Below are 25,781 nucleotides of genomic sequence, written 5' to 3' on the forward strand. Positions count from 1 at the left end.
AGTTTAGAGTGCTTACAAGAAGCCGCGCAGAGCAGCGCATGCGTGCTTGCTCAGACTCAACCTAAAAATATATACAATATCTTAGGTAGGGCAGCCATTTTCAGAGCTGCAATTCGTCCCAACCATGACAGTGCTTAGGGATGCCACCTGGCTAAATCTAAGGTTTGATAATTAATCTTTGTGGTTTCCTGTATGGTTGGGGCTAGACGGATTCCTAGATATGTAACATCTGCCTGCCATGTAATGGAGAATGTTTTAGAAGGTGAGTCTGCGTCTCCGGGGCAACAGATAACCTCAATCCCTGAGACTTGGAGATGTTTATGCGAAAACCAGATACCGTGCCGAACTGCTCAATTTCCGCTAAGGGGAGCCTCACCCCCGGATCGTCCAAAGAGGCAATAACTTCATCGCCGTACAAGTTAAAGCCCAAGCCCCCCCCCCGTCCCCGTCCCCCCCGCACCTACGAAGTGCATGCCCTTACGTCTGGATTATCTCGGACGCGCTGGGGAAACGGGTCCATGTACAAGGCAAATAGCAATGGAGAGAGAGGACACCCTTGCCTCATTCCTCTTCGAATTGGGAATATATTTGATGACCTGCCATTAACCGTAACAGAGGCCATGGAGACTTCATAGCTACTTAGCACCCACGTACAAAATCTGTCTCCCAGCCTGAAATGTTTAAGCACAGCTTTAGGATATGGCCAGTGTACCCTATTGAAAGCCTTCTCTGCATCTATCACTAATAACATCGACTCCTGCTGTGTACGTGGAGCTTTATCAATCAAATGGAGGAGACGTTTTGTGTTATCCACACATTGTCTATTTGAGACAAAGATAGAGTGGCCTGGTACGATTAATCCTGGCAAATGCGGGGCTAGACGGGCCGCCAATATCCCAGACATCTTGGTGTCCAGGTTCAACAGTGATATGGGTCTATAAGACCCACAAGCTGTTTTGTCCTTACCTAGCTTTGGTATCACAGTGATGGAGGCCTGAAGCATTGAGGGTGGAAGTTTTACATATGCCACCGTCAGGAGCAAATTTCCAATCTTTATCAGTACGGGAAAAGATTAGAGAAGAGTTGGTGAAAACCCTTAAAACATGCAAGTTAGTAGGTTTGCACACACTCAAAAGGGCATTTCAAACCCACCCTGAAACTATTGATTACCACTACCTTCAGCCCGAGTATGTAGAGCTGCTAAAAACATGGCAGCATAAGAAAACTGCTAGTATTCAAACCCTACTATAGTATGAGCCCTGGCATAATCAGAGAGGCTGCATAACAGCTCTTATATAATATTATTGCTGCCATAATGTGTTGCCACATTACATGACACAAAGGGACAAGTGAATTTTGTTACATGACAAGCAATTTATGAAGCAACCTGCTCATAGCCAAGTAGTTATGTTTATGAAATCCCGCACCCCTGAAACACCTAAATGACCGGGCGGGCAAACTCAGCCGAATATGCGTACTGGATCACGAATGGCATCACCATCCCAAGGTGGTGCAAGAATCTTTTTCAGCGGTGGGGAGAGCCTTTGTTAGATTTGTTCACCCCTGCTGAGAACGCGCAATGTCAACACTTCTGCGCGCTAGAGTTTCCAAGGAGGCTGTCACTCAGACGCTTTTCGTCTTGAGTGGAGCTCCCGCCTCCTGTTTGCCTTTCCCACTAATACCACTCCTGCCCAGAGTTCTCAAGACAATCAGGAACGACAGGGCCCAAGTCATCCCTGTGAGTCCGATTAGGCCTGCAGGGTTTGGTATTGCGAGCTGTTGAACATGGGCCATCTTTCCTCCATTCAGGCTGCCTATTCGGGAGGATCTTCTGTCACAGCAGCGGGGTAGGGTGCTTAACCCAAACCTGTCAACCCTCCGCCTTCATGCGTGGAGATTGAGTGGCGACAGTTGAAAGCTTTCGACCTTCTGCCCAAAGTCTGTAATGTCATCTTGTCAGCCAGGTGACCCTCCACATAGACGGTATATGCCCGCCGTTGTGGCAAGTTTGTAGCATGGTGTGTAGAGAAACAAATTGACCCCCTTTCTGCCTCAGTTTCTCGGGTCCTTCTGTTTATTCTCTCTCTTGCCCAACAGGGCTCTGCTTTTGGCACCTTAAAAGGCTAACTTTGTCATCTTTGTGGTTTCCAGATCAGCCATCCCCTTGTACATAGGTTTCTGAAAGGTCTCCAATATTTGTGCCCTCCGCCCTTAATCATGCCACAGTGGGACGTACAATTTGGTTCTGACTTTCCTATTGTGCGCTCCTTTCGCTCCACAACTGTCTTCTCAGGCTTCTAACTATCAAGACGGCCTTTCTAGTGGCAATAACATCTGCTCACGAGAGCACAAGGCTTTAACTAAGCCCTTATACCTCAACATCTTCCCTGACAAGTCGATCCTTAACACTAGAGCTTCCTTCCTGCCGAAGGTGGTCACTCCTTTTCATGTAGGCCAGTCCATCACCCTGCCTACCTTTTATGCTTCACCTCATCGCTCTAAATAAGAGGAGCGACTCTACCGGCTGGACCCAAAGACCGTTGTCATTTTACCTTGACGGCACAAAAGAGTTTTGGTTAGATGTGCAATTTTTCGTGGGCTGTGTCGGAGCCCAGAAAGGGAGCGTGGTACAGAAATGGACCATCAGCTGATGGATCGTACTCCGTATCACCCTTTGCCTGTTCAGTCCTGCAGGAGTCTTTAGTGTGAAATTCTTATGCAGACCTCCGGAGAGATATTGCTTGAGTATCTATTCTAAGTTAAGGAATCTGCGGCTTTGAAGCCTCTACCAGATGAACAAGTTGCTTACCTTCCATGACACCCTATCTGGTAGAGACTCTGTCTAGCTACCGATTCCTCACCAACCTACCCATTCTCCATGTTCTGCGAACAGACCCGTCCTGTCGGTCCATCGATGATACCCGCGGTTTAAGGTGGGACAGGAGCTTTTTCAGCTTATTCATGCAGTGAGTTTGTTAAAGTGATGCAGGTGGTGGCAGCATACCTTCAGAAGTCAAGGATGCCAGTCTTTCCCTCTTTCCATGACTGGCTGTCCCTATTTTGATGACTGGCTGTTGAATGCGGTCTCACCCTGCCATTGGTCAACCAACTCCACACTACTGCGAACCTCCTGTCATCGCTGTGGTTCACTATCAATGTGACAAAGTCGCACCTGACTTTTCAGACGCTCCCCTTCATTGGAGCATTGACGAAAACCATGGCACAATCTAGTCACCGCCATGGGGAGCACGCAGTGTCAGCACTTCTGTGTGTTGGAGTTTCCAAGGCGCATCTCTCGCTCAGAGGCTCGTTCCGCCTTGAGTAAAACTCAGACTCCTGAATGCCCTGCCACTGATACCATTCCTACCTTGAGTTCTCAAGAAGTTCAAGACCAACTGGGCCCAAGTCATCTTAGTGGCTCCGCATTGGGCACAGAGAGTATGGTATACAGAACTCCTGGGCTTGAGCTTCTGTCCTCCGATCAGGCTGCCCCATCAAGACTATTTTCTATCCCGGCAGCAGGGTAGGGCTCTTCATGCTTGGAGCTTGAGTGGCGTCAAGTGGCCACCATTGACCTTACTTTGAAGGTGGTGGATGTTATCTTGCCAGCCAGATGTGTTTTGTTGTCCCTAGCCCGATAAGGCTTTGCTCTGGGCACAGTTACCTTCTGTCTTTCTGCTTATTTGCAGTTGCTGAATATGCCTTCATTGTTTACGTCTCCACCTATGTTTCACTTTTAAAAAGGTTTACAACAATTATTTTCTCCCTTTCCCTTTCTCATGTCACAGTAGGACCTTAACTTGGTTCTTATGTTTCAGATGTGCACTCCCTTTGTTGCACTTTACAGTTGCTCCTTTTTGCTTCTCACCCTTATGACTGTGTTCCTCATCACATAAAATCAGCACAGCTTATGAGTGAGCTTGAAGTTCTGTGTTAACACACTGTACGCAAACATCTTTATGGGCAATGGCATCTTTCTTGCCTGAGGTTGTGATGCCGTTCCACATCTGTCAGAACTTCAACTTACCAGCACTCTATGCTCCGCCTCACCATTCTTAGGGTGGAGAGACTCAATCAATGGACCCCAGCCTTTACATAGATAGTACCAATGAACACTGGGTGGATGATGAGCTCTTGATGAGCTTCTCCATAGTGTAAAAGGTAAAAGCTGTTAAGAAGGGAACTATCTCCAACTGGATTGTGCACTGCATGAAGATCCGCTGCACATTGATTAAAAAAACAGCCTCCAGAAGGACTGTGTGCTCATTCTACTAGGGCCAAAGCTTCTGCCACAGAGTTGGCATGTGGAGTCCCCGTCCTAGACATTTGCTACACTGCTACATGAGCATCCCTCCATACGTTGACAAAGCACTATTATCTGAACAGTCAGGTGAGCTGAGAGAGTAATTTTGCCCTCTCAGTCCAACAAGACTTTTGTTTGAGTTCATCCACAGACCCACCTCCAAAAGGGTATTGCTTTTATATGTTTTTAAAAGGTGCGGAATCTGTGGCTATTAGTCTCCATCAGGAGAAAAGGTTTCGTACCTGTGGTAATCCTCTTTCTGGTAGAGACTTTATCTTGGATTCCATCCATAAATAACATCCCAAGTCCCCATCCTAGACATTTGCTACACTGCTACATGAGCATCCCTCCATACGTTGACAAAGCACTATTATCTGAACAGTCAGGTGAGCTGAGAGAGTAATTTAGCCCTCTCAGTGCAACAAGACTTTTGTTTGAGTTCATCCACAGACCCACCTCCAAAAGGGTATTGCTTTTATATGTTTTTAAAAGGTGCGGAATCTGTGGCTATTAGTCTCCATCAGGAGAAAAGGTTTCGTACCTGTGGTAATCCTCTTTCTGGTAGAGACTTTATCTTGGATTCCATCCATAAATAACATCCCAAGTCTAGGAATCTTCACACTGATCACACCAATTTACTTTTGAAGCTCTGCGTCTGGGAGCTTGAACACAAAAAGCAACTGACATCGCAAAACTCTTCGATCCTTTTTGGCTTACCAGGCAGTACTGGAAGTTCACATTGTGCTGGAACAAGTTACAGGAGAGGCTTCAAATACAGGAGAGGCTTCAAAGTTGAACAACTTCAAGAGTGAAATCGAAATATATGGTACTGCCCCTCTGCTTTCTCAGCGTGTAATGGCGTGAAGGGCCGAGTCCTGCTTTCAGTCTTGTGCTTTTTATTCAACTAAGACAAAGACTTTGATCTATACAAACCCTTGACCACTGGAATGACTTCTCCAACTTAAAGAACGGGACGGACCTTTCGCCCCTTGCAATTTGATTCTTGGGCATGTAAAGTGTCACCTCACTCAGAGGCACCCTCGTCTACAGACCCCCACGACCCCGCACACAATTCAGCGAAGACATCGCAGACTTCATCAGCCCACACGCCCTCCCCTCCGCTGACTACATCCTCCTAGGGGACCTCAACTTCCCCCTGGAGAACAACAACGACGACAACAACACCACCAACCTGCTGGACAACCTCGCCAACCTCGGACTCAAGCAACTGGTGGACAACCCCACCCACTACGCCGGACACACGCTTGACCCAATCTTCTCCTCCAGCAAGCACATCTCCTTCAGCCACTCCACCGGACTCCACTGGACAGACCACAGCTGCATCCACTTCAGCTTCAGAAAGACCACGACTCACCACCTCCCACAACAGGTTCCCCGCAGGAACTGGAACAAGATCACCACCGACTAGATTACCACATCACTAAACCAGAACTCTCCCACCAGATCAACGGACCCCAACCAAGCAGCCCTCAACCTCGCGCAGTGGATCACCAACTGCGCCGACGGCCTCGCACCCCTGTAATCCTATCCCAACAGGACCGGAAGCAAGAAAGCCCCATGGTTCAACGACGAACTCAACTCCAAAAAGAACTGCCGCACCCTCGAGAAAGCCTGGCGAAAGAACCCAACCGCAGACAACATGACCGCCCTCAAGCACGCCACCCACAAACACCACCAGCTGATCCACACCACCAAGAAGTCAGCATTCAAGGAACGACTAGACAACAACGCACACAAAAGCAAGGAGCTCTTCAGCATCGTCAAAGAGCTCTCCAACCCCAGCGCCAGAAACAACGACATCACTCCCTCACAAGACCTCTGCGACTCACTCGCCTCGTTCTTCCACAGCTAGATGGCAGACATACACAACAGCTTCGGCGAACAGTCCACGCACCCAACCATACCACCAACGCCCCCCACCACTACCACCACCCTCCGCGCCTGAACCCCAGTCAGCACAGAAGACACCATCCACACGATGAACACCATCCACTCCGGATCGCCAACCGACCCGTGCCCCCATCACGTCTTTAACAAGGCCGACTCCATCATTGCCCCCCAACTCCGGGACATCATCAACTGCTCCTTCAACACCGCCACCTTCCCGGAGAGCTGGAAGCATGCCGAGCTCAGCGCCCTCCTGAAGAAACCATCGGCAGACCCCATGGACCTCAAGAATTTCCGCCCCATCTCGCTCCTCCCCTTTCCAGCCAAAGTCATCGAGAAGACCGTCAACCGACAGCTTGCCGCCTTCCTCGAGACAAATGGATCCCTTGACCGCTCGCAGTCCGGCTTCCGAGCCAACCACAGCACCGAAACCGCCCTCATCGCAGCCACTGACAACATCCGAACCCTGCTCGACAACGGGGAAACAGCAGCCCTCATCCTCCTGGACCTCTCCGCAGCGTTCGATACTGTCTGCCACCGCACCCTAGTACAACGCCTCAGCAACGTCTGAATCCAAGAGAAGGCACTGGAGTGGATCATCTCGTCCCTTGCCGGAAGAACCCTTAGGGTCCGCCTCCCCCCGTTCAGATCCGAGGCCATCGAAGTAATCTGCGGCGTACCACAAGGATCATCACTCAGCCCCACCCTCTTCAACGTGTACATGAGACCCCTCGCAACCATCGCACGCCATCACAGCCTCAACATCATCTCCTACGCCGATGACACCCAGCTGATCCTCTCCCTCACCAACGACCCCGACACCGCCAGAACCAACCTACACGAAGGGATGAAAGAAGTAGCCGAGTGGATGAAGAACAGCCGCTTGAAACTGAACTCGGACAAGATGGAAGTCCTCATCCTTGGATCATCACCGTCCACCTGGGACGACTCCTGGTGGCCCCCGGCCCTAGGCAGCGCACCCAAACCAACGGACCACGCTCGCAACCTGGGCTTCATCCTGGACTCCTCCCTATCGATGACCAGACAAGTCAACGCCGTCTCGTCATCGTGTTTCAACATCCTTCGCATGCTCCGTAAGATCTTCCGATGGATCCCCACCGAAACCAGGAAGACGGTCGCCCAGGCACTTGTCACCAGCAGACTGGGTTACGGAAACACCCTCTACACCAGAACCACAGCCAAACTGCAGAAAAGACTCCAACGCATCCAGAACGCCTCCGCACGACTCATCCTGGACATCCGCCGTCACAACCACATCTCCGGACACCTGAAAGACCTGCACTGGCTCCCCGTCGGCAAAAGAATCACGTTCCGCACACAAAGCCCTCCACGACCTAGGCCCTAGATACCTCAACAGCCGCCTGACCTTCTATACTCCCACCCGCCAACTACGATCGACCAGCCACGCCTTCGCCGCCATTCCACGCATTCGAAGAGCCACCATGGGAGGAAGATCCTTCTCCTACCTGGCAGCCAAGACCTGGAATTCCCTCCCCATCCACCTCCGTCTTACCCAAGACCACCTCTCCTTCAGGAAGCAACTCAAGACCTGGCTGTTCGAGCAGTAGCGGACCCCCCCCAAAGCGCCTTGAGACCCTCTGGGTGAGTAGCGCTCTATACAAATTTCTTGATTGATTGATTGTCTCTGATAGATTTCGGGTTCAGCCAAGGGGCAATTGCTGCAGGCCTTACAGTTGTTGCTTGGCCCTGGGGAAGCCTGAGGATGTTTGGTCACAGAGATCTGAGTCTGCCAGTCCCTACAATGTTTAAAACTTGTTTTGGGAGGTGCCCTTTCCTGTGCATACTAGTCTACAATTTTGAATCAGTAAAGGGAGGGTGCTCCCGGTCTGCGTCTGGGGCCTGGGAAAGAAAGGAACTGATGTCCGTGTGTGAGACTGATTCCTATATAGACACAGCACTTACCTACCGGTGTGCAGAGGAGCGGACCGAATTTGACACGCAGGGAATATTCAAAAAGTGAGGAATCTACAGCTACATGTAGTCTATACATGGTCTTACAAAGGTAGGTAAAATGTTCTTTGGTTTTGCTCTTGTCTTTCTTGTTTTTATTTCCAGGCCTTATACTTTGTCAATAAGTAATCCGGCTCTGGGGTTTACAAGCTGTAGCACACACAAAGATAATTTTAGATATCTCGTGTAGGGTGCCTAAATAATTTTTTGATAAGTTTGGGCCAGTCCACACCTGGAAGGCATTGGCGGCATATGAATAAGAAACTGCCCCTATCCTTCTACTTGAGAGACAATGACTTCCATCACAGTATGCTAGCTGAGTCTCCTCTTCGTCCTAAAGTCCTCACCCATATACTGACTCTGGTGTGAAATGTATACAAACCCAACTGAGATTTCCTCAGTATATTGCATTTATATTTATATTTCTCTGTCTTAGAGGCAGGCTGACCTTGTAGCCACCTAATCTTCATCTTTCTTCTGCATTTTGCATATACTGAGGAAAACTGTGATTGAGCCTAATCAGGCACACCCAGCGTCTGGGTGAGGACTCTGATGATAAAGAATGCCCCTAGGAACCATAGTAGGCGACAGTCCTTTTAAATAAATAGGAACACTCCTTATAAGGCTGGGTAGAGAGAGAAACAACAAGTCACTCGAGTGAGCCCCCTTGCCTTTGTTTTTAGTTATACGGTATAACTAAAAACAATATACCACTTGTACACCTTTTATTTTTATTGAGGTTTTTACAAGGTGTTTATAGTCCCACTACAAGTTTGCAGCACTTTCCACATGTTTTGCAGAACTTTTGAATTTGAGGCATTTCTCTAAATGCACACTTCACATTCTGTGACTCTGAAATCTCTATAATGCTTTCCAGTATGTATCGCTCTTCAATCAATCGGGAATTATAAGCGCACTATTCACCCATGAGGGTCTCCAAGCGCTGAGTGGGAGTGGGGGTGGGGGTACGTGACTCCTCTTAGCTGAAGAGCCAGGTCTTGAGAGTCTTCCTGAAGGTGTTCAGGGAGGGGGCGCGTCTGATGTCTGCTGGTAACTCGTTCCAGGTCTTAGCTGTGATGTGAGCAAATGATCTTCCGCCTGCTCTAGCTTTGTGGATGCGTGGGGTTTCAGCCAGTGCAAGGTTGGATGAGCGCAGGTTTCTTTTGGGGGGACGTGGAAGTTTATTCTGTCTTTGAGGGACTTGGGTCCGTTGTTGTGTAGGAATTTGTAGGCGTGCGTGAGGATTTTGTAGATGATTCTCTTAACCACGGGGAGCCAGTGGATTCTCCGGAGGTGTTGGCTGATGTGCTCATACGGGGGGATGCCGAGGGCAAGTCTGACTGCGGTGTAATGTATTGTTTGGAGCTTGCGTAGTAGGGATTTGTTGATGCCTGCTTAGAGTGCGTTGCCATAGTCCAGTCTGCTGGTGATCAGTGCGTGAGTGACTCTCTTTTTTGACTGGGGGGGTGGGGTGCAGGGATCCATTTGAAGGTCTTGCGGAGGGTGTTGAAGCAGCTGGAAGTGTCAGCGTTGATCTGTCGGTTCATGGTGAGCGATGAGTCGAGTATGATGCCGAGGTTTTTGGTGTGGTCTGAGGGTGTAGGGGGGCTTCCTACGGCTGTGGGCCACCAGGTGTTGGGGTGTCCCACAGCGCATGCTGAGGGGGTGGTTCAGAGGATGAGGACTTCTGTCTTCTCGGCGTTGAGTTTTAGGCAGCTGTTGGTCATCCTGACTGCGACTATTTGCATTCCTCTCTGGAAGCTGAATTTTGGGTGGCGGTGTCTTTGGTGAGGGAGAGGATTAGCTGGGTGTCGTCTGCCTAGGACACGATGTTAAGGCTGTGTTGTCAGAAGATGACAGCGAGGGGGGCCATGTAGATGTTGAAGGTTGGGCTCAGAGATAACCCCTGTGGGACTCTGCAGGTGATTTCCGTAGGGGCGGAGAGGAAGGGCGGTAGTCTGATCCTTTGATTTCTTCCGGTGAGGAACGAGCGGATCCAGTCTAGGGAAGTTCCTTGTATGCTGCGTCGTGTAGTCTGGCGACTAGTGTCCGGTGAGTGACGGTGTCGAAGGTCGCCGACTGGTGGAGGAGGATGAGGGCTACGGAGTGGCCTTGATCCAGGAGGGTACGGATGTCGTCCGTGGCGGCGAGTAGGGCGGTCTCGGTGCGGTGGTTTCTTCGGAATCCAGATTGGGAAGAGTCGAGGACGGCGTGTTCTTCGATGAATCTTGTCAGTACCCTGTTGACTATTTTCTCTGCTATTTTGGCTGCGAAGGGGAGAAGCAAGATAGGCCGGTAGTTTTTGAGGTCAGTGGGGTCGGCTGTGGGTTTTTGGAGCAGGGGCCTGACTTCAGCGCCCTTCTAGTCATCTGGGAATGTGCCTGTTTTGAAGGTGGTGTTGATGGTGCGTTGCAGTTCAGGTGTAATGGTGTGATAGATGGTGCGGGGGGGCAGGGGTTGGTGGGGGCCCCCGAGTGGATGCCTTTCATGGTCATGGCGGTGTCCTCTGTTGTGATTGGTGTCCAGTTGGAAATGGTGGGCTTGCTGGTGTCTTGGGTAGGCGGGGGCTGGCTGTGGTGGCTTGTGGGTGGTTGTTGAAGTTGTCGTAGAGTATTCTAATCTTGAGGTGGAAGTAGGTTCCGAGTTTGTCGCAGAGGTCTTGGGAGGGGGTGATGTCTGTGCCTTCGCTGCGTGGGTTGGTGAATTCCTGTATGATGCTGAAGAGTTCCTTGAAGTTGCTGAGGATTTTGTTGTGGGTGAAGTTTCCTTTGGTTGTTTTGATTTGGTTGTGGTAGTCCGTCATTGTTTTCATTGTAGGTGTAGTAGTTATAGATTGTCTTGGTGTTCCTCCAGTTCTTTTCCAGGTGTCTGCAGGTGCACATGGCTTCTTGGAGGTCGGTATTGAGCAAGGTGACTTTTTTTCTAGCGTTTTTTGCCGCTGTTGTGTAACAGGGCAAGCTAGTCTTCGCAGCTGGCGATGCAGGTGTGGAGTCCTCTGGCTGCGTTGTGTGAGTCTGATGCCCAGGTGTGGTTGTCTCGGGTGAGGGTGGAGTTCAGTTGCTCGTCGGTGACCCTGCTCCAGTTTCTTCGTGGTGGGCGGGCGGCTGGTTCTGGTGCCTTGGTTTATCGACGGTGAAGTGAATACATTGGTGATCAGTCCATGGCGGTTGCGTTGTCTGGCTGACGTGAACTCTGTTACCTGCAGCGAAGATGGGGTCGAGGGTGTGTCCTGCACTGTGTGTGGTGACGAGTTGGTTGAGGCCGATGCTAGGTGGTCACGCAGGATGGTTGAGTTGGGGTTGCTGGGTTTGTTGAGGTGGAAGTTGAGGTCTCCAATGAGTATGTAGTTCATTAATGCAATGGCGTAGGGTTCGATGAAGTCTGTGATGGTGGTGGTGGCGAAGGGTGTCAGGCGGCCGAGGGTTGGGGGGGGGGTCTGTAGATGAGTGTTCCACTGAGTGAAGTCTTAGGGCTGGTATGAATCTGGAAATGCAGGTGTTCTGCGGAGGAGAAGGTTTCGCTCGAGGTCATGAGGAGGAGGGTGTTTTTGTGGGCAATGGCGAGGCCTCCTCCCGAGTGGTTGGGGCGGTCCTTCCTATGGATCTTATACCTGTCCGGGATGGCGGTGTTGATGTTGGGGTGGAGAAGGCTTTAGTCCAGGTCTCTGTAAAGAAGGCAATGTGGGGCGAGAGAGGGTTGAGTAGGTTTCAGATTTCCATGGAGTGTTAGTGTACGGAGCGTTAGTGTACGGAGCGCACGTTGAGGAGGATGCATCTGAGGGTGTTGCTGGTGTTTGGGGCCGGTGGTGGTGAAAGTCCGGCAGCTGTGGAGGCAGGAGAACTGGCCGTGGGTCGTGTTTGGTGAGGCCTGTTGAGTTTAAGGAGGGTGGCGGATTCGTAGAGGTGGGAGGTTGTAGATCCAGGGTCCTGGCACTGGTCGCAGACGGGCACAGATGCGCTTGTCTTATGCGCGCCTTCGGCAAGTCCACTGCACGACCATGCAGCGGCTGCCATTAAGTAGGGGAGGGGGGATTGAACAAGCAGCTGGGAGGCGGGAGGCAGGATCAGAGTGGACAGGGGGCGGGGCTGCAGGGGCAGCAGCGGCAGGAAATGGAAGCGGGAGAACGTCAAGAAGGGCACAACAGGCACTAAGGTGTAAGGAAATAAAAGATCCACAAAATACACAAGACAATACCAGGAGTTAAAAAACACAAGACAAATAAGCAGGAATAAACAGATGACGATACCGGAGTTACAGCCCCAGGGGGCGGAGTTAGGCAGAGGCACACGGAAACAAGCAGGCTGCAGTCTCGAACACCTCCCAGGAGGAGGATTGGAGGCTCAACGGTGGTGAGATAGGAGCAGAGCTGCTGGGGAGAGAGTATGCCTTCGACCAAGGGCCTGAGGTCTAACTCCCTCTGACCCTTGGATTTGAATTTAAATTTAGTAATGTTTGCATGCAAACTTAGAATTTCACAGCCTGACATACTCTCGGAGTCATTGGGTTTGCTAATTCGTAGCCAATTCCCAAAGTAACTGCTGTGCTGCAGCTTTTTCTTGTATATCCAGTTCCTTTTTTTAAATTCACATAAACCTCCAGCTTTGTGTCACACTAAGTTTTGTTTACTCACATACCATTCTCAGTTTCATAACTGAATTTGTTTGCTGAGCTGATGAACTAGTAATGTGGAGATGCATTTCTATGAAACTGCAGCACACAGAAACTGTCAACCTTGATACATCTGTATATAAATGGTAATAGCATTATGTGGAATATTTTTGCAAAAGCTTGTTGACTTAATTTCAAATTGTATGTAGTAATCAAACTATCAAGCATTGCGCAATATCAAACATGTCTTTTTTTTCCATAAGCTGTACAAATTATACCAGCATCGATGCAGCCTTCTACACCAACTACAATTAAGGTCATCAACAGTACTCCAAAGACTGCTAAAGTCCAGAGAGCACCAAGAATATCAGGGGAAGACCGAAGCTCACCGGGTAACAGAACAGGTACTACAAATTTGATCCTTCTGATAAACACATCCTCTCTACTTCTTACCATGACTGGTCTGCAGTAACAAAGGTTAAACAAAAGATCCATTACTTCCTTTTACTCTGCATTAGCATACCATTACAGCCTTCATCTCAAATGCAGCTTGAGTGCGGTAGTTGTACACCTTATCCCCAGGTCCTTTCAGGGTTTGTTTCCTTTTCCTTGCTCCCTTCTTTCTTGTTGCTTGAATAGTTATGGTTTTCTACCAACATGGCAACAGTTACATACAATGTATCTATTATATTGTCACGAAAAGGTAGTTTCAACTGCTTTGCTTATTTTTTGGGAGGTTTGCTTTGGTGTGTATTGTAGTTTGTGCAGGTTGATGGCAGCAACTGTATTGTATTTAATATTTCAGTGTATTATAGAGTCTTCCAACCACAGATTCTCCTTTAAAGTATTCTGCAGACATCAGGCTTAATCTGGAAAATTTTAACCAGTACCCTGCAAACTGGGAGATGGCGTCATTGGCTTTGCATTGGCGGTGTCCAGGTCAGAAGTGACATTGCGGTGCCCACATAAGCCAAAGCCTGGCACGCTAACGTCACTTCCTTTCTTTCCAGGCCTGCAGTTCAGATCTGGACAGCTACCACTTTTTTGACATTTGTCAAACTATTTTGAGCTATTTCTCCCAGTGTGTATAGGGAACATGATCCCTCTGAAACCTATGGATCTCAAAATTTGTGGTCATTGGTGGGCCCTCACCCTGCCTACCTCTGGTGATTGTGAGCAGACCATGACCCAAGGCCTGTGCTGAGTGCAAATTCATGCATCAAAAAGCTATCTGTAAGCAGTTGAAAATCCTGGAGGTGTATTCTCAGTCCCACTCCCGAGGCAGATCTCGAAGCCATTCCCAGAGAAGATCCCACAAAGGCTTGTTTTCCAGGTCCAAGACCTCTTCCTCCAAGCCAGGTAAGACTAAAAAGCACAAAAAGTTGTTGACTTTTTCTTTGGCTTACCCCAGCCTACCTCTTGCTTCGTGGCCCAGCATCCTCACTCCATCTGCGGAAATGGCATTGGGCCTCCTTCTGTGCTACTCTGGGTTCCTTTGAGCTGGATCCACTACTGCTCAGTTGGAGTTCTGCAATGTCATCCATACTCCCTTTGTTGAGCCTTCCGGCCCCACTTGGCTTAGAGGTGCCCCTGTAGGATTGCTGGCGACTGGCCCTCTCCTGCTTCCATCCCAGAACCCGGTGCTGACCCTGGTGCCACAGACTCTGCTAGACGACAACAAGCTACTTGTCATTCCCATCTCTGACATGGTTCCACACGATGCTGTTCGCCATCTATGACAGCCCCGTCTAGGCTCCTTCATCCCTTAGGTTCAGTCCTGCCACCTTTAGACAAACCTCCTTCTATTAGGGGGCAGAGGTTAATCCTCTGGATGAGGACACCAATGATAACTGGTATACAGAGCTCGGTGACACCCTTGGTTTTGCTATGTCCCCAGACTCTTGCCCATTCATGTCCAGTGTCGTAGGAAGGCATGTCATTTGCGATAGTGATGCACAGGGCGGTGAAGGTTCTTGACCTACACAGCTGCCTGTTGTCAAGGTCAAGGCCAACATTTTGACTGAGGTGCGCAACCAGGAGCGAGCTTGGCTGAGGCACTCCTCCCCTACAATGAAGCCCTCACAACATCATCCTTGAGCCATGGGCAAGCCTTGCACAGGGGCTCCGAGGCACAGGATGATTGCCCTGTGACACTGACCTGCTCCAGCAGACCATTTTCATTTCCCAGCACCCTTCCCTGGAGAGCCTGCTTACCCAGGCCTCCATGGCTAAGGTAAATCCCAGCTACACAGGGCAGATTGGGCACCATGGACTCCCTAGCATGGGTTGGGGCCTCCATGGTGGCACTGTGCCGCCACGCTTCTTTACTGTCCCCTGGGTTTTCGACTTGGGTTCAACAGTTACACATTGATATGGAGTTGGACAGTTCCCGCTTTTCACAGACGTAGCTGACACTGCACTCAAGTGGTTTCAAATGAGACGATCACTGCCAGATCTCTTGGCTTTTCCCTGTCTGACCGCCCCAACAGTACTTCTTTCACCTGTATCATGGATGCAGTTGGAGAGTTTTTGGGCATCCACAGTATCAACCTTCCTCTGCTACCTAGCAGGCCACCACCTCTTTCGTGGATGGGGTCACGGATCCCAGAAAGGCCAAGGAAGCTACACCCAGTTCAATTCCTCACCCCTCCGGCTGCAGCAGCCTCCAAACCTTTTTAGTGAGCCCTCAATTCCGCACACCCACTCCTCTGGCAGCAGGACCAGGCAAACCCTGCCCCAGTGGCTAATATTACATCTGACAAATGAGTGTTTCAAAAATATGAACAGGGGGTTTTCAGCCTGAATCCATTTCTGGATTCACATGCTGTGCATTATTCCACATCTAGTGGTTAATTCCGGAATAGTCTTTGTTTGCTTGTTTTTTTTTTTGTTTTTGGCGTTGTCGATCAACATTTGGTGCCAGGTACATCCCTCGTGTGACATCAGACGGCGCCCTGGAGGTCACTGTGCGTGGTAGCCATCTTGAAATAATTTTTTCAGCCGTTGGATCTGTAAGCAAGATGGAAAGCTCCAAAGTTTTGTCAGAGTAACCCCGAAAAGTAGAGAGGAAAGTAGAAATTCTGAGTGAACTACATCGGCCATCGACACTGCAAGAGATAAGAACAAAACTCCAGGATCAACATCACAACGACGACAGAAGACATCTAAGGTCGACAAATGGGAGGTAGGAGCCATGGAAAATACCCCCTTCAAGCTCTGCCCCTAGTGCCACCTCTAGTTCGCACAACGCGACCCACACGAGTTGTGCAACATCTGCCTTCCCAAAGATCATAAAGACAAGGGCTGTGAGGCCTGCACGGTGTTCCAGCCAAAAACCCTCAAAACACACAGAAAACAGAGCGAGGCCCACTACGCAACGAAATCCCAGACTTTGAAGAAAACTTCACTAAAGGCCTGAGGTCTTTCGAGTGACAACTAAGATCAGGGAGTCCCAGCTGAATTACACACAAGGGATTGGACATCGAGATTCTGGAAGGAGACTCTGAGAAACTACACTCCCATAAGAAGGCGAGTGATACAGGGAAGAAGACGGATAAGGAAAGACTCCATACACATCTGTCGAAACCGAAGGGGCCACGAGAGCAAGGCGCAACCTAAGGCAGACGAACGCCTAAGAAAAAGGTGATTGAAGACCAGCCGGGACCATGCCAAGGGACACCGAGGAGGGAAAATTGCACAAGACGTCAAAGACTAGGGTCGAACACGAACCCCCAAAGGGAAGCGCAACTCCGTCGAAACCAGAGGCAAGCGCAAACAAGAAAAGGAAGTCTCCGACGCCGAGAGAGCCCTCGAAGTCGAGGAAAAGACTCGAAGCCGAAATGGCGATGCTCCTTCAGAAGAAGGAGTTTGACGCTTCACTAAAGGACTTAATGATTCTGATGGTCCCAGTCACCGAACCAGACAAAGTTGACGCCAAAGAGGCGGAAGACGCCGAGGGGGGAGAAAAAAAGATTCTCCAATCACCTCCAACCCCCAAACATCGAGAGGAAGATCTTGAAGACTATATAGCCCCTCCTGAAGAGGAGGAAACCTCTGAAAATTTCAAGGACACATGGAATGACCTCGACACCGAAAGTCATGAAGAGGAGATATGCTGCTATCCTTCGAAGGCATACCCACCAGATGATATAGCCTTCTACAACAGACTAGTTAAAAGGGCACCAGGAACTTTCGGGGTCCCCCTAGAAGAGGAGAAGGAGACATATATGTTTCCTTTTAGAAACACTTGCCCCAGCCAACAAGGGGACACAGTACCAGCCAATGCTACTAAGTATCCTAGATCGAGGCAGGTAAGCCTTTAAGGAACGAGCCTCAAACAAGGGGGTAACACCAAGGGTTGAGAAAGCCTCGTCCAAGGACCCTAAGTATATTCAGGGAAACATTGTGCCTGACTCCATCATTGTCACCACTACCAGGAGAAGAACAAATGCCATCTCAAACAGTTGACCACCCCCAGAAAAAGAAAGCAAACAAATGGATATGGTGGGCAGTAAGATGGAAAACTAAGCATCGACGCAGTGGGGCATCGCAAAATCGAATGCCTCGCTTAACAGATAAAGACACCAACAATGGGTTGATATAGAGGAGCTCATCAACAAGCTCACCGAGCTAAATCTATTGTCCTTAAATCTGCAATAGATGCAGCAGACACTGCCAGCAGACCAATGTGAACGGGCACCACCCTAAGAAGACATGCCTGGCTTAGAATGTCTGGGTTTAAGCAGGAGGTTCAAACCTCCATCACAAACAGGCCTTTTACAAGGAATGCACTATTTGGAAAGGAGGTGGACGAATCTCTCCAACAAATCATAAAAGATAATGAAACTGCAAGAGCAATGGAAGCCCTTCAGCAAAGAGGTACCTTCAAAAGAGATGGCTTTAACAACAGAAAACCCACTGCAAGAGGAACATTTGTTCAAGGACACCAAATGTCACACAAACAACAAGGAAGTGGTCAACAAACGAGCCAACAAACAGAATACCAAGGTTGGCAGCAACAGCTGAAGCAGTCCTTTCAAGGAAGAGGCAGAGGCCAGCCCTCTAGAGGAAGGGGAAGCAGCTCTAATAGACTCCCACAGGAAAAAACCCACACTTAACACCAGTGGGGGGCAGAATACCACAATATTTTCAACAGTGGCAAAAAATCACCACAGACAATTGGATATTAAATTTGGTAAAATAAGAGTATTGCATAGAACTTACAAAAAAGCCACCTGCAAACCCACCAAAAATACGAAAATTCCTCACAGCAGAACTTGTAAACTTAAATTCAGAAATCAAACATTTCCTTCAGAAACAGGCATTAGAATTGGTACCAAAACAAGACTTTTTCAAAGGAAACTACTCACTATATTTCCTAGTTCCCAAACAGGACCGATCACCAAGACCAATCCTTGACCTAAGGTTCATAAACAAGTTCATCTTAACACAACATTTCAAGATGACTACTCTCCAAGAGATAATCCCACAAATTCAAAAAGGAGATTACAAGGCAACAATAGACCTCAAGGACGCCTACTTACCCATTCCTATAACCAACAACAAAAACCACCGAGAAAGTCTCGGGTTCCTACACAAAGGAACACACTGGGTTCCTACACAAAGGAACACACTATCAGTTCAAGGTACTTCCTTTCGGAATAAAATCAGCACCAAGTGTCTACACCAAGTGCCTGGCCGCAGTCGCGGCACACCTGAGAAAGGAGGGAATGCAAGTCTGCCCCTACCTAGACAACTGCCTCATGAAGACAAATGCAAAACAAAAATGACTCCGCCACATTCAAACAGCAATCCACATGCTGCAAAAACTAGTCTTCTCAATAAATCACAAGAAATCCTCCGCAAAGCCAGAAAAAGAAAAAACTTTCCTAGGCGCAAGACTAGACTCCAAGAATGCGCGGGCGTACCCAACGCAAACAAATGCAAGCTATCAAACAAGAAACCTCGCTCTACCAGAAGAGTCAATCTTTGAAAGTGAGGAGTGTCATAAAACCTATGTGCATGATGGCGTCATGCATCCCACTTATCCCTCATGCCCACTTACATATGCGCCCCATCCAGGAATGGCTTACCAACAACTGGTCTCAGGGAGTTGGGAGGATCTAGTGGTTGTTACGCACAAGCTGCACAGATACAATGGTGGGCAACCAGCAAAATAACACAGGGCAGATTTTTCAAAGACACAACTGCTTCTGTGACAATCACTACAGACTCATCCCTTAATGGATGGGGAGCACACTTTAACAACTGAAGGTGCGAGGTCAATGGAACCAACAAGATTCCATTAAAAAACACATTCCTAGCATTGAAAGCGGTCCAGAAACACATTCAAGGAAAAACTGTCATGATTCAAATGGACAACACCACCACAATGTTCTACCTCAACAAACAGGGTGGTACGAAATCATTCCTGCTAAGCAAGCTAGCACAACAGATCTGGCAATGGCCAGTCTCTCAAAAGATCAATATGCACACAATACATCTACCGGGAGTATACAACACAACAGCAGATCTTCTGAGCAGGCAAAACAACTGCTCCCTCGAGTGGGAATTGAAGCACAAGACCGTACAATACATATTCAAACTCTGGGGAACCCCAATGATAGACCTGTTTGCAACAATACAGAACACAATATGCCAGTCCTTTGCCTCGAAGGTTTCATATTCCACCTGTCAAAAGGCAAAGCCCTGTAATTAAATTAGTCGGGGACGTTTACATACGTTTTTCCACCAATGCCCCTAATTCAAAGAGTGTTGGAAAAGGCAAGGCAAACTGGGATGAACCTAATTCTAATTGCCCCACAGTGGCCAAGACAACCATGGTATTCTACTCTGCTAGAACTGTCCAAGGGACAAATAATCAAACTCAGAGAAGATAAAGACCTGTTGACAATGCAACAAGGTCAAATCTTTCATCCGGAACCAACACTTCACCTAGCTGCTTGGCACCTGAGTACGTAGAGTTTGGTCACCTCAACCTGCCACAACTGAAATTCTGAAAGAAGTAAGAAAGCAAACTGCAAGTAAATTCTATGCCGCAAAATGGGAGCGAAACATTACGTGGTGCACAGCTAACAACCAAATGAACTCAATCAACACACAGGAAACAGTGATCATTTATCTAACTCATCTCCTAGACAGTCATATAAACTACTCAAGCATAAAGGTGCACCTCGCTGCCATCGTAGCGTACACCAGGGGAAAAACATGCAAAAGCTTCTTCACAAGACTTGTCATAAAAAGATTCCTAGAAGGATCTAAAAGAATTGCTCCTCCTAGAACAGCTCCAGTTCCCATGTGGAGTCTCAATACAGTGCTCACACAACTTAAGGCAAAACCTTTTGAGCCCATGCATAAGGCAGAACTCAAACAAATCGCTTAAAAACAGCATTTCTCATTGCCAATGCATCCTTCTGGAGTTATAAGCGTTAACCATACAGGAACCATACATGCAAATCCACAAGGTTATTTTAAAAACAAATCCACAGTTCCTGCCAAAAGTGGAATCCAAATATCGCTTAGATCAAAGTATTCTCCTTCCGATTTTCTTCCCAAACTTAAAAATGAAAGGGAAAAAAGCCTCCATGCCCTGGATGTAAGGGGAGCACTACTGTATTACGTGTAAAGAACAGAATAAACCCGCAAATTCAAACAGTTGTTTGTTGCCTACGCACATACCAACACAGGAACGCCTGTCACATAAGCAACAATCTCACGATAAGAAGTCCAGAACCATGCTTTACCACCGCTTACGAGGAATTAACGGTACAACAAACCGCTCAGTTCACCAGGAAAAAGGGAGCGATTCTGGCATTTATGGCCAATGTTCCCATAGACACTATATGTGCAGCAGCTACATGGGCATCATGTGTGAACATACAAATGAATAAGAAAGCACAAATAGGATAGAAAGTACTTCAACACCTGTTAGCAAAGTCTTCCTCTTACCAGAGCCTCCCCAAGGTGGGAGAAAATGCTACGTAATCTAATGCTCAGCATGTGAATTCAGAAAAGGATTCATGCTGCAAAACGAAATGGTTACTTACCAGTAGGAGTAGTTTTGCAGCTTGATTGAGAAAATTATACTAAATATTTAAAGGACCATCTAAAAGACTGCAAATTAAAAACCGAAAGAAAAAAGAATCCGAAGATGGCTACCATGCACAACTACTTCCAAGGCGCCGCCTGACGTCACACAAGGGACGTACCTGGAACCAAATGGTGGTTGACAACGCCCAAAACAAAACCAAAAAAAGCAAACAAAGACTATTCCGGACACGACCACTAGATGGCGGAATAATGCACAGCATGTGAATCCAGAACACTCATCAAGCTGCAAAACTACTCCTACTGGTAAGTAACCATTTTGTTATGCTTTTCCTTTCCTGACAAACCCCCCATCTTTGCCACTATCCCTAAAGTGGCTGATGAAGGTCCACCTCTCATTTCTTCATCAGGAAGTTCAAAGGAGCACATCGAGAAGGTGTCTGCACCAGAAGTAGGACGTGGTTGTTACTCCCACTACTTTCTGGTGCCCAAGAAGGATTGAGTCCTCCGCCCTGTCTTAGACCTGCACACACTCAATTACACCCTGAAGAAAGAAAAGTTTGAAATGCTCAGGTTCTGTTTGCCCTAGAGACTGGATGGTAGCATTGGACCTGAAGGACTCCTATTTTCACATCCACATACTACCGGCCCACAGGGGTTACCTGTGATTCATGGTGGACCACAAGCATTTCCAGTTTGCTGTGCTCCCCTTAGGCGTTCATGAAAGTGATGGCCATGGTTGCTGAATATCTGTAAAGATCAGGGGTCCCCCCCCCCACCTCGGCAACTCGGCAACTGACTGCTGAAGGAGGGCTTGTCTCAGACAGTCGTCGCCCACTTCCAGAAAACGGTGAACTGTTCCTTTCCGACACTTCCTTTCTACGTAGCCATTCAGGACACAGTGCAGTTACATGCCAACCTTCCAGAGTGGCGGTTCCAGGATATTCAAGCTATGATTCTGATGTTTCAGCCCCCATCCTGGATTTCAGTGAGACCGACTCTAAGGTTGCTGGGTCTCATGGACACCTGCATTCTGCTGGTAAAGCATGCTCAATTACCTATGCCATCAGTGGGCACAGAATCAGGGTTATGTCTCTTACCTGGTCCAGATAAAGGAGGAGCAAAATATCTGCAGTGGTGATTGACCAACTGCGAGTGGGCCAGTGGCATACCTCTCCCTCAGTCTCTCTTCCACACTCAGAACTCAGTTAGGGCAGCCATCTGGGTGTAGTGGCGATCAGAGAACGTCCCGGCTTCATATCAGTTTTCTGGAGCTGAGAGTGACTAGCTTGGCACTAGAAGCCTTCCTCCCATCCCTGAATAGGAGGCTGGTTCAGGTGTTCATGTGCAACACCACCGTCATGTGGTACTGCAATGAGGCAGGGAGGGCTTGTGGACTCGGTGCCAGGAGTTTCTGAGACTGTGGGTTTGGCTGGAACGCTAGATCATTTTTCTGATGGTGCAGCACCTGGTGGGATCTCTGAACACCACAGTGGATGAGCTCAGCCGTCGATGCATTCTGGATAGTGGAAGGCAGGTACACCCGGAGGTGGTGCGAGGACTCTTCCGAAAATGGACAGAACCCTAGCTTGATCTCTTATCCACTGTCAAGAACGTGCAATGTCAGCACTTCTATTTGTTGAGTTTCCAAAGCGTCTCTCGCTTAGAGACAACTTCCGCCTCGAATGGGCCTCGGGATTCCTGAACGCCTTACTGCCGATACCACTATTGCCTCGAGTTCTTAAGAAGATCAGGAATGACTGAGCCAAAGTTATTCTTGTGACCCGAGATTGGCCATGGAGTGTCTGGTGTCCCGACCGCCTGAGCATTTGCAGTCTGCCTCTCCGGAAGGATCTTCTGTTGCAACCTCAGTGCAGGGTTTTGCACCCAAATCTGAACACGCTCGAACTTCATATGTGGAGATTGAGCGGCGACAAGTACGCGATATCCCTCCTGTAATCTGTGATTTATTTATTTATTTAATTTTATTTTTGAGGTTTTATATAGCGCTGGCTGGACCCGGGGGTATCAGAGCGCTTTATATTTTAGAGACAAGAGGGTCAATAAGACAGGGGACATACATAGCATCAATGTATGTAAACAACATATAAGTCTCCGCCTGACAGATTTCAAAATGATAAATATGGGAAATAAGCACACCAAAATGTGGAAGATGTGATAATCAAAAATATCAAAAGGCACAAATTGGGAAGGAAAAAAAAAGCCGGAAAATTGCAGAGTCACGATAGGGAGGTTAGTGGTCCGTTAGGTTGGTAAGGAAGAGAAGCGGGAGGGGCAGAAGTGGGGGGGGTTGGAGGGGATGAGGGCTGAGGGTGGACAGGGGGAGGGGGGGGTGCAAGGAGGAGTGAAGGTGGTAAACAGGGAGGGGGAAGTGACGAGGAGGAAGGGTGAGTAAGGCTGAAAAAGGGAGGGCGGATGCATCTAGGGTCGGACAGATGTAGCCAGTGGAAGAGAACAGATATGGATTAGGGTCCCCAGTATTTATTTAGGAGATGTAGTTTGAGTTCTTTTTTGAAGCTAGAGTAGGAAGGGTTGCAACGAAGGTCAGTTGGAAGGGCATTCCAAATGCAAGGAGCGTTGCCGGAAAAGGATTGAGACTGGGTGGTTTTCTTTTTTTGAAGGGAGGGGATAAGAAGGAGGGTGTTAGTACTTCTCAAGGAACGGGAGCAACCGGCTTTAGTGAGTTTGTTAGCGAGGTAGGTCGGTGTATTCTGATGGAGAATTTTGTGTGTAATGCAGGCTGTTTTGTAAGTGGATCTACCTTCAATGGGGAGCCATTTAAGGGTTTTAAGGGCAGGGGATATGTGGTCGAATCGTTTGCAGTCTGAGGTAAGCCTAGCTGCAAGGTAAAGCACAGATTTAAGAGGTGCTAGGTGGATCTTGGGAATTCCGGTGAGAATGGCATTGCCGTAGTCAATGCGAAAGAACAAGGGATTGGACTGCTAGTTTGAAATCATCAATAGGGATGAAGGGCTGGATTTTCTTAAGGTGGCGGAGAGTGAAGAGGGCTCCTTTGGCAGAATTAATGATGTGTACCTTGAGGGTTAGGAGGTTGTCAAGGGAGATCCCTAATGATTTGACTGAGGAGGACAAAGATAAGGAGTAGTTGAGGGCGTTAAGGTCAGAGATCCAATTCTGAATGGGGAGCTGGTTATTTTTAGGGGAAAAAAGAATAATTTCAGTTTTTTTAGGGTTGAGTTTGAGGTGGTTAATGTGGAACCAGGCTTGAATCTTGATAGTGTTGTTGAGGTGAAGGATGTCAGCATGAGTTTTAGTCTTATAATAGAGTTGGGTGTCGTCTGCATATAGATGGTAGTTGATCCCGGCTTGTTTAAAAATGAGTGTGAGGGGTTCCATGAAAAGGTTAAAGAGAGTGGGAGAGAGGGTGGATCCTTGCGGAACTCCTAAGGAGATGGAGGTAGGGTTAGATAGGCAATTTTGGATTTTGATTTGTTGAGAACGGTGTTGTAGGTATGAGACGAACCATTTGTGTGTCGTACCATTTAGGCCGAATCGATCTCTAAGAACATTTAGTAGAGCAGAGTGGTTAACAGTATCAAACGCTGCAAAGAGATCAAGGAGGATCAGAAGGCTAGATTCACCATTGTCAAGTGAGTGGTGGATGTCGTCAACAATGTTTAGCATGGCGGTTTCAGTGCTGCATCCTTTCCTTAAGCCAGATTGGAAGGGGTCTTGTAAGTTAAAGTGTTCAATTTGTCTATCTAGTTGGAGAAGGACACATTTTTCCAGGGCTTTAGAAAGAACGGGAAGGTTGGAGATGGGACGAAGGTTATTGAGGTTGTTTGGGTCTGCCAAAGGATTTTTGATAATGGGGGTGATTTAGCCTGGTTGCAACGAAGTGGGGACACAGCCGGTGGCAAGGGAGCTGTTGATAATAGAGGTCCAGGAAGGGATGATGATGTGTTTGAGGTTTTGGACAAGTTTGGAAGGGAGAGGGTCTTTGGTGTGGGAGGAAGGCTTGAGTTTGGAAATGATGTTAAATACGTCTCTTTCAGTGACTGGCTGGAAGTTAAGCCAAGTGGCATTATTTTTAGTAAGAGATTTAGGATGATTAGAGGCCAGGAAAATGGAGGACAAGGGGGGGTGAGGGAGATCATAGTTATGATGGACAGTAGTGGGTGTAGGGGGAGTTATGGTGGAGGGTGGGATATTAAGAGAGATGTTCGGATTGGTGGAAGGGATCGCAGTAGAGTGGAAGGATTGCTCAATTAGTTTAATTTTGTCTGAAAAAAGAGAGCTATTTTTTCACATCTAGTTGTCGAGTCCAGTGGGACAGGGGGAGTGGAAGCATTTTGATTGAGCACAATGTTGAATAGATCTCTTGGCCTATTCTGAGCTCGATCTAGTTGTGACCTGAAGAAGGAAGTTTTTTGTCTAAAGATGTGTTTTTTGTAGGACGATCTAGCATGTCTGAGGCGGGCCAGGTTAGAAGGAGAGGGGTGCTGTCTCCAAAATCTTTCAGTCACTCTGAGTCTACGTCTTTCATTATTTAGGTCTGTATTAAACCATGATTTGGAGGGGATAGTTCTTTGTTTTTTGAGTTTGAGAGGGGCAAGAAGGTCATGGGTAGCAGTGACAGCTTTGTTATATTGTTCGGTTAGTTCATTCGTGTTAAGGGAGGGAGGGATAGCGAGAAGCTGGGCATGAAGTTTGGATTCAAGTAAGTCGGGAGGGATATGACTGAGATTTCTGATCAGTTTCATGGGTTTAATAGTTTTGGAAGGAGGGGGGAGGCAGAGGTCGTTATGGAGAACGGGATAAGGTGATGGTCAGACCAGTCAATGGGAATGATGTTAGAAAGGAGGGCTAGATCTTTGCTGGTTATGATAGTGTCAAGGGTTGCTCCTTTGGAATGGGTTGG

At 48.2% G+C, this 25,781-nt stretch overlaps 1 protein-coding gene across 2 annotated transcripts in view; it reads left to right on the forward strand.

The window, feature by feature from the left end:
• Positions 1-25,781, forward strand: part of GABPA (GA binding protein transcription factor subunit alpha) — a 301,636-nt gene that overhangs the window by 233,596 nt on the left and 42,259 nt on the right. For both annotated transcript variants that reach the window (XM_078658370.1, XM_078658369.1), the window contains one exon: positions 13,075-13,215. In XM_078658370.1, coding sequence (XP_078514496.1) covers positions 13,075-13,215 — 141 coding nt within the window. The remainder of the gene's footprint in view (positions 1-13,074; positions 13,216-25,781) is intronic.

Source organism: Lissotriton helveticus, chromosome 8, assembly GCF_964261635.1.
Source record: "Lissotriton helveticus chromosome 8, aLisHel1.1, whole genome shotgun sequence".
Classification (NCBI taxonomy): Eukaryota; Metazoa; Chordata; class Amphibia; order Caudata; family Salamandridae; genus Lissotriton; species Lissotriton helveticus.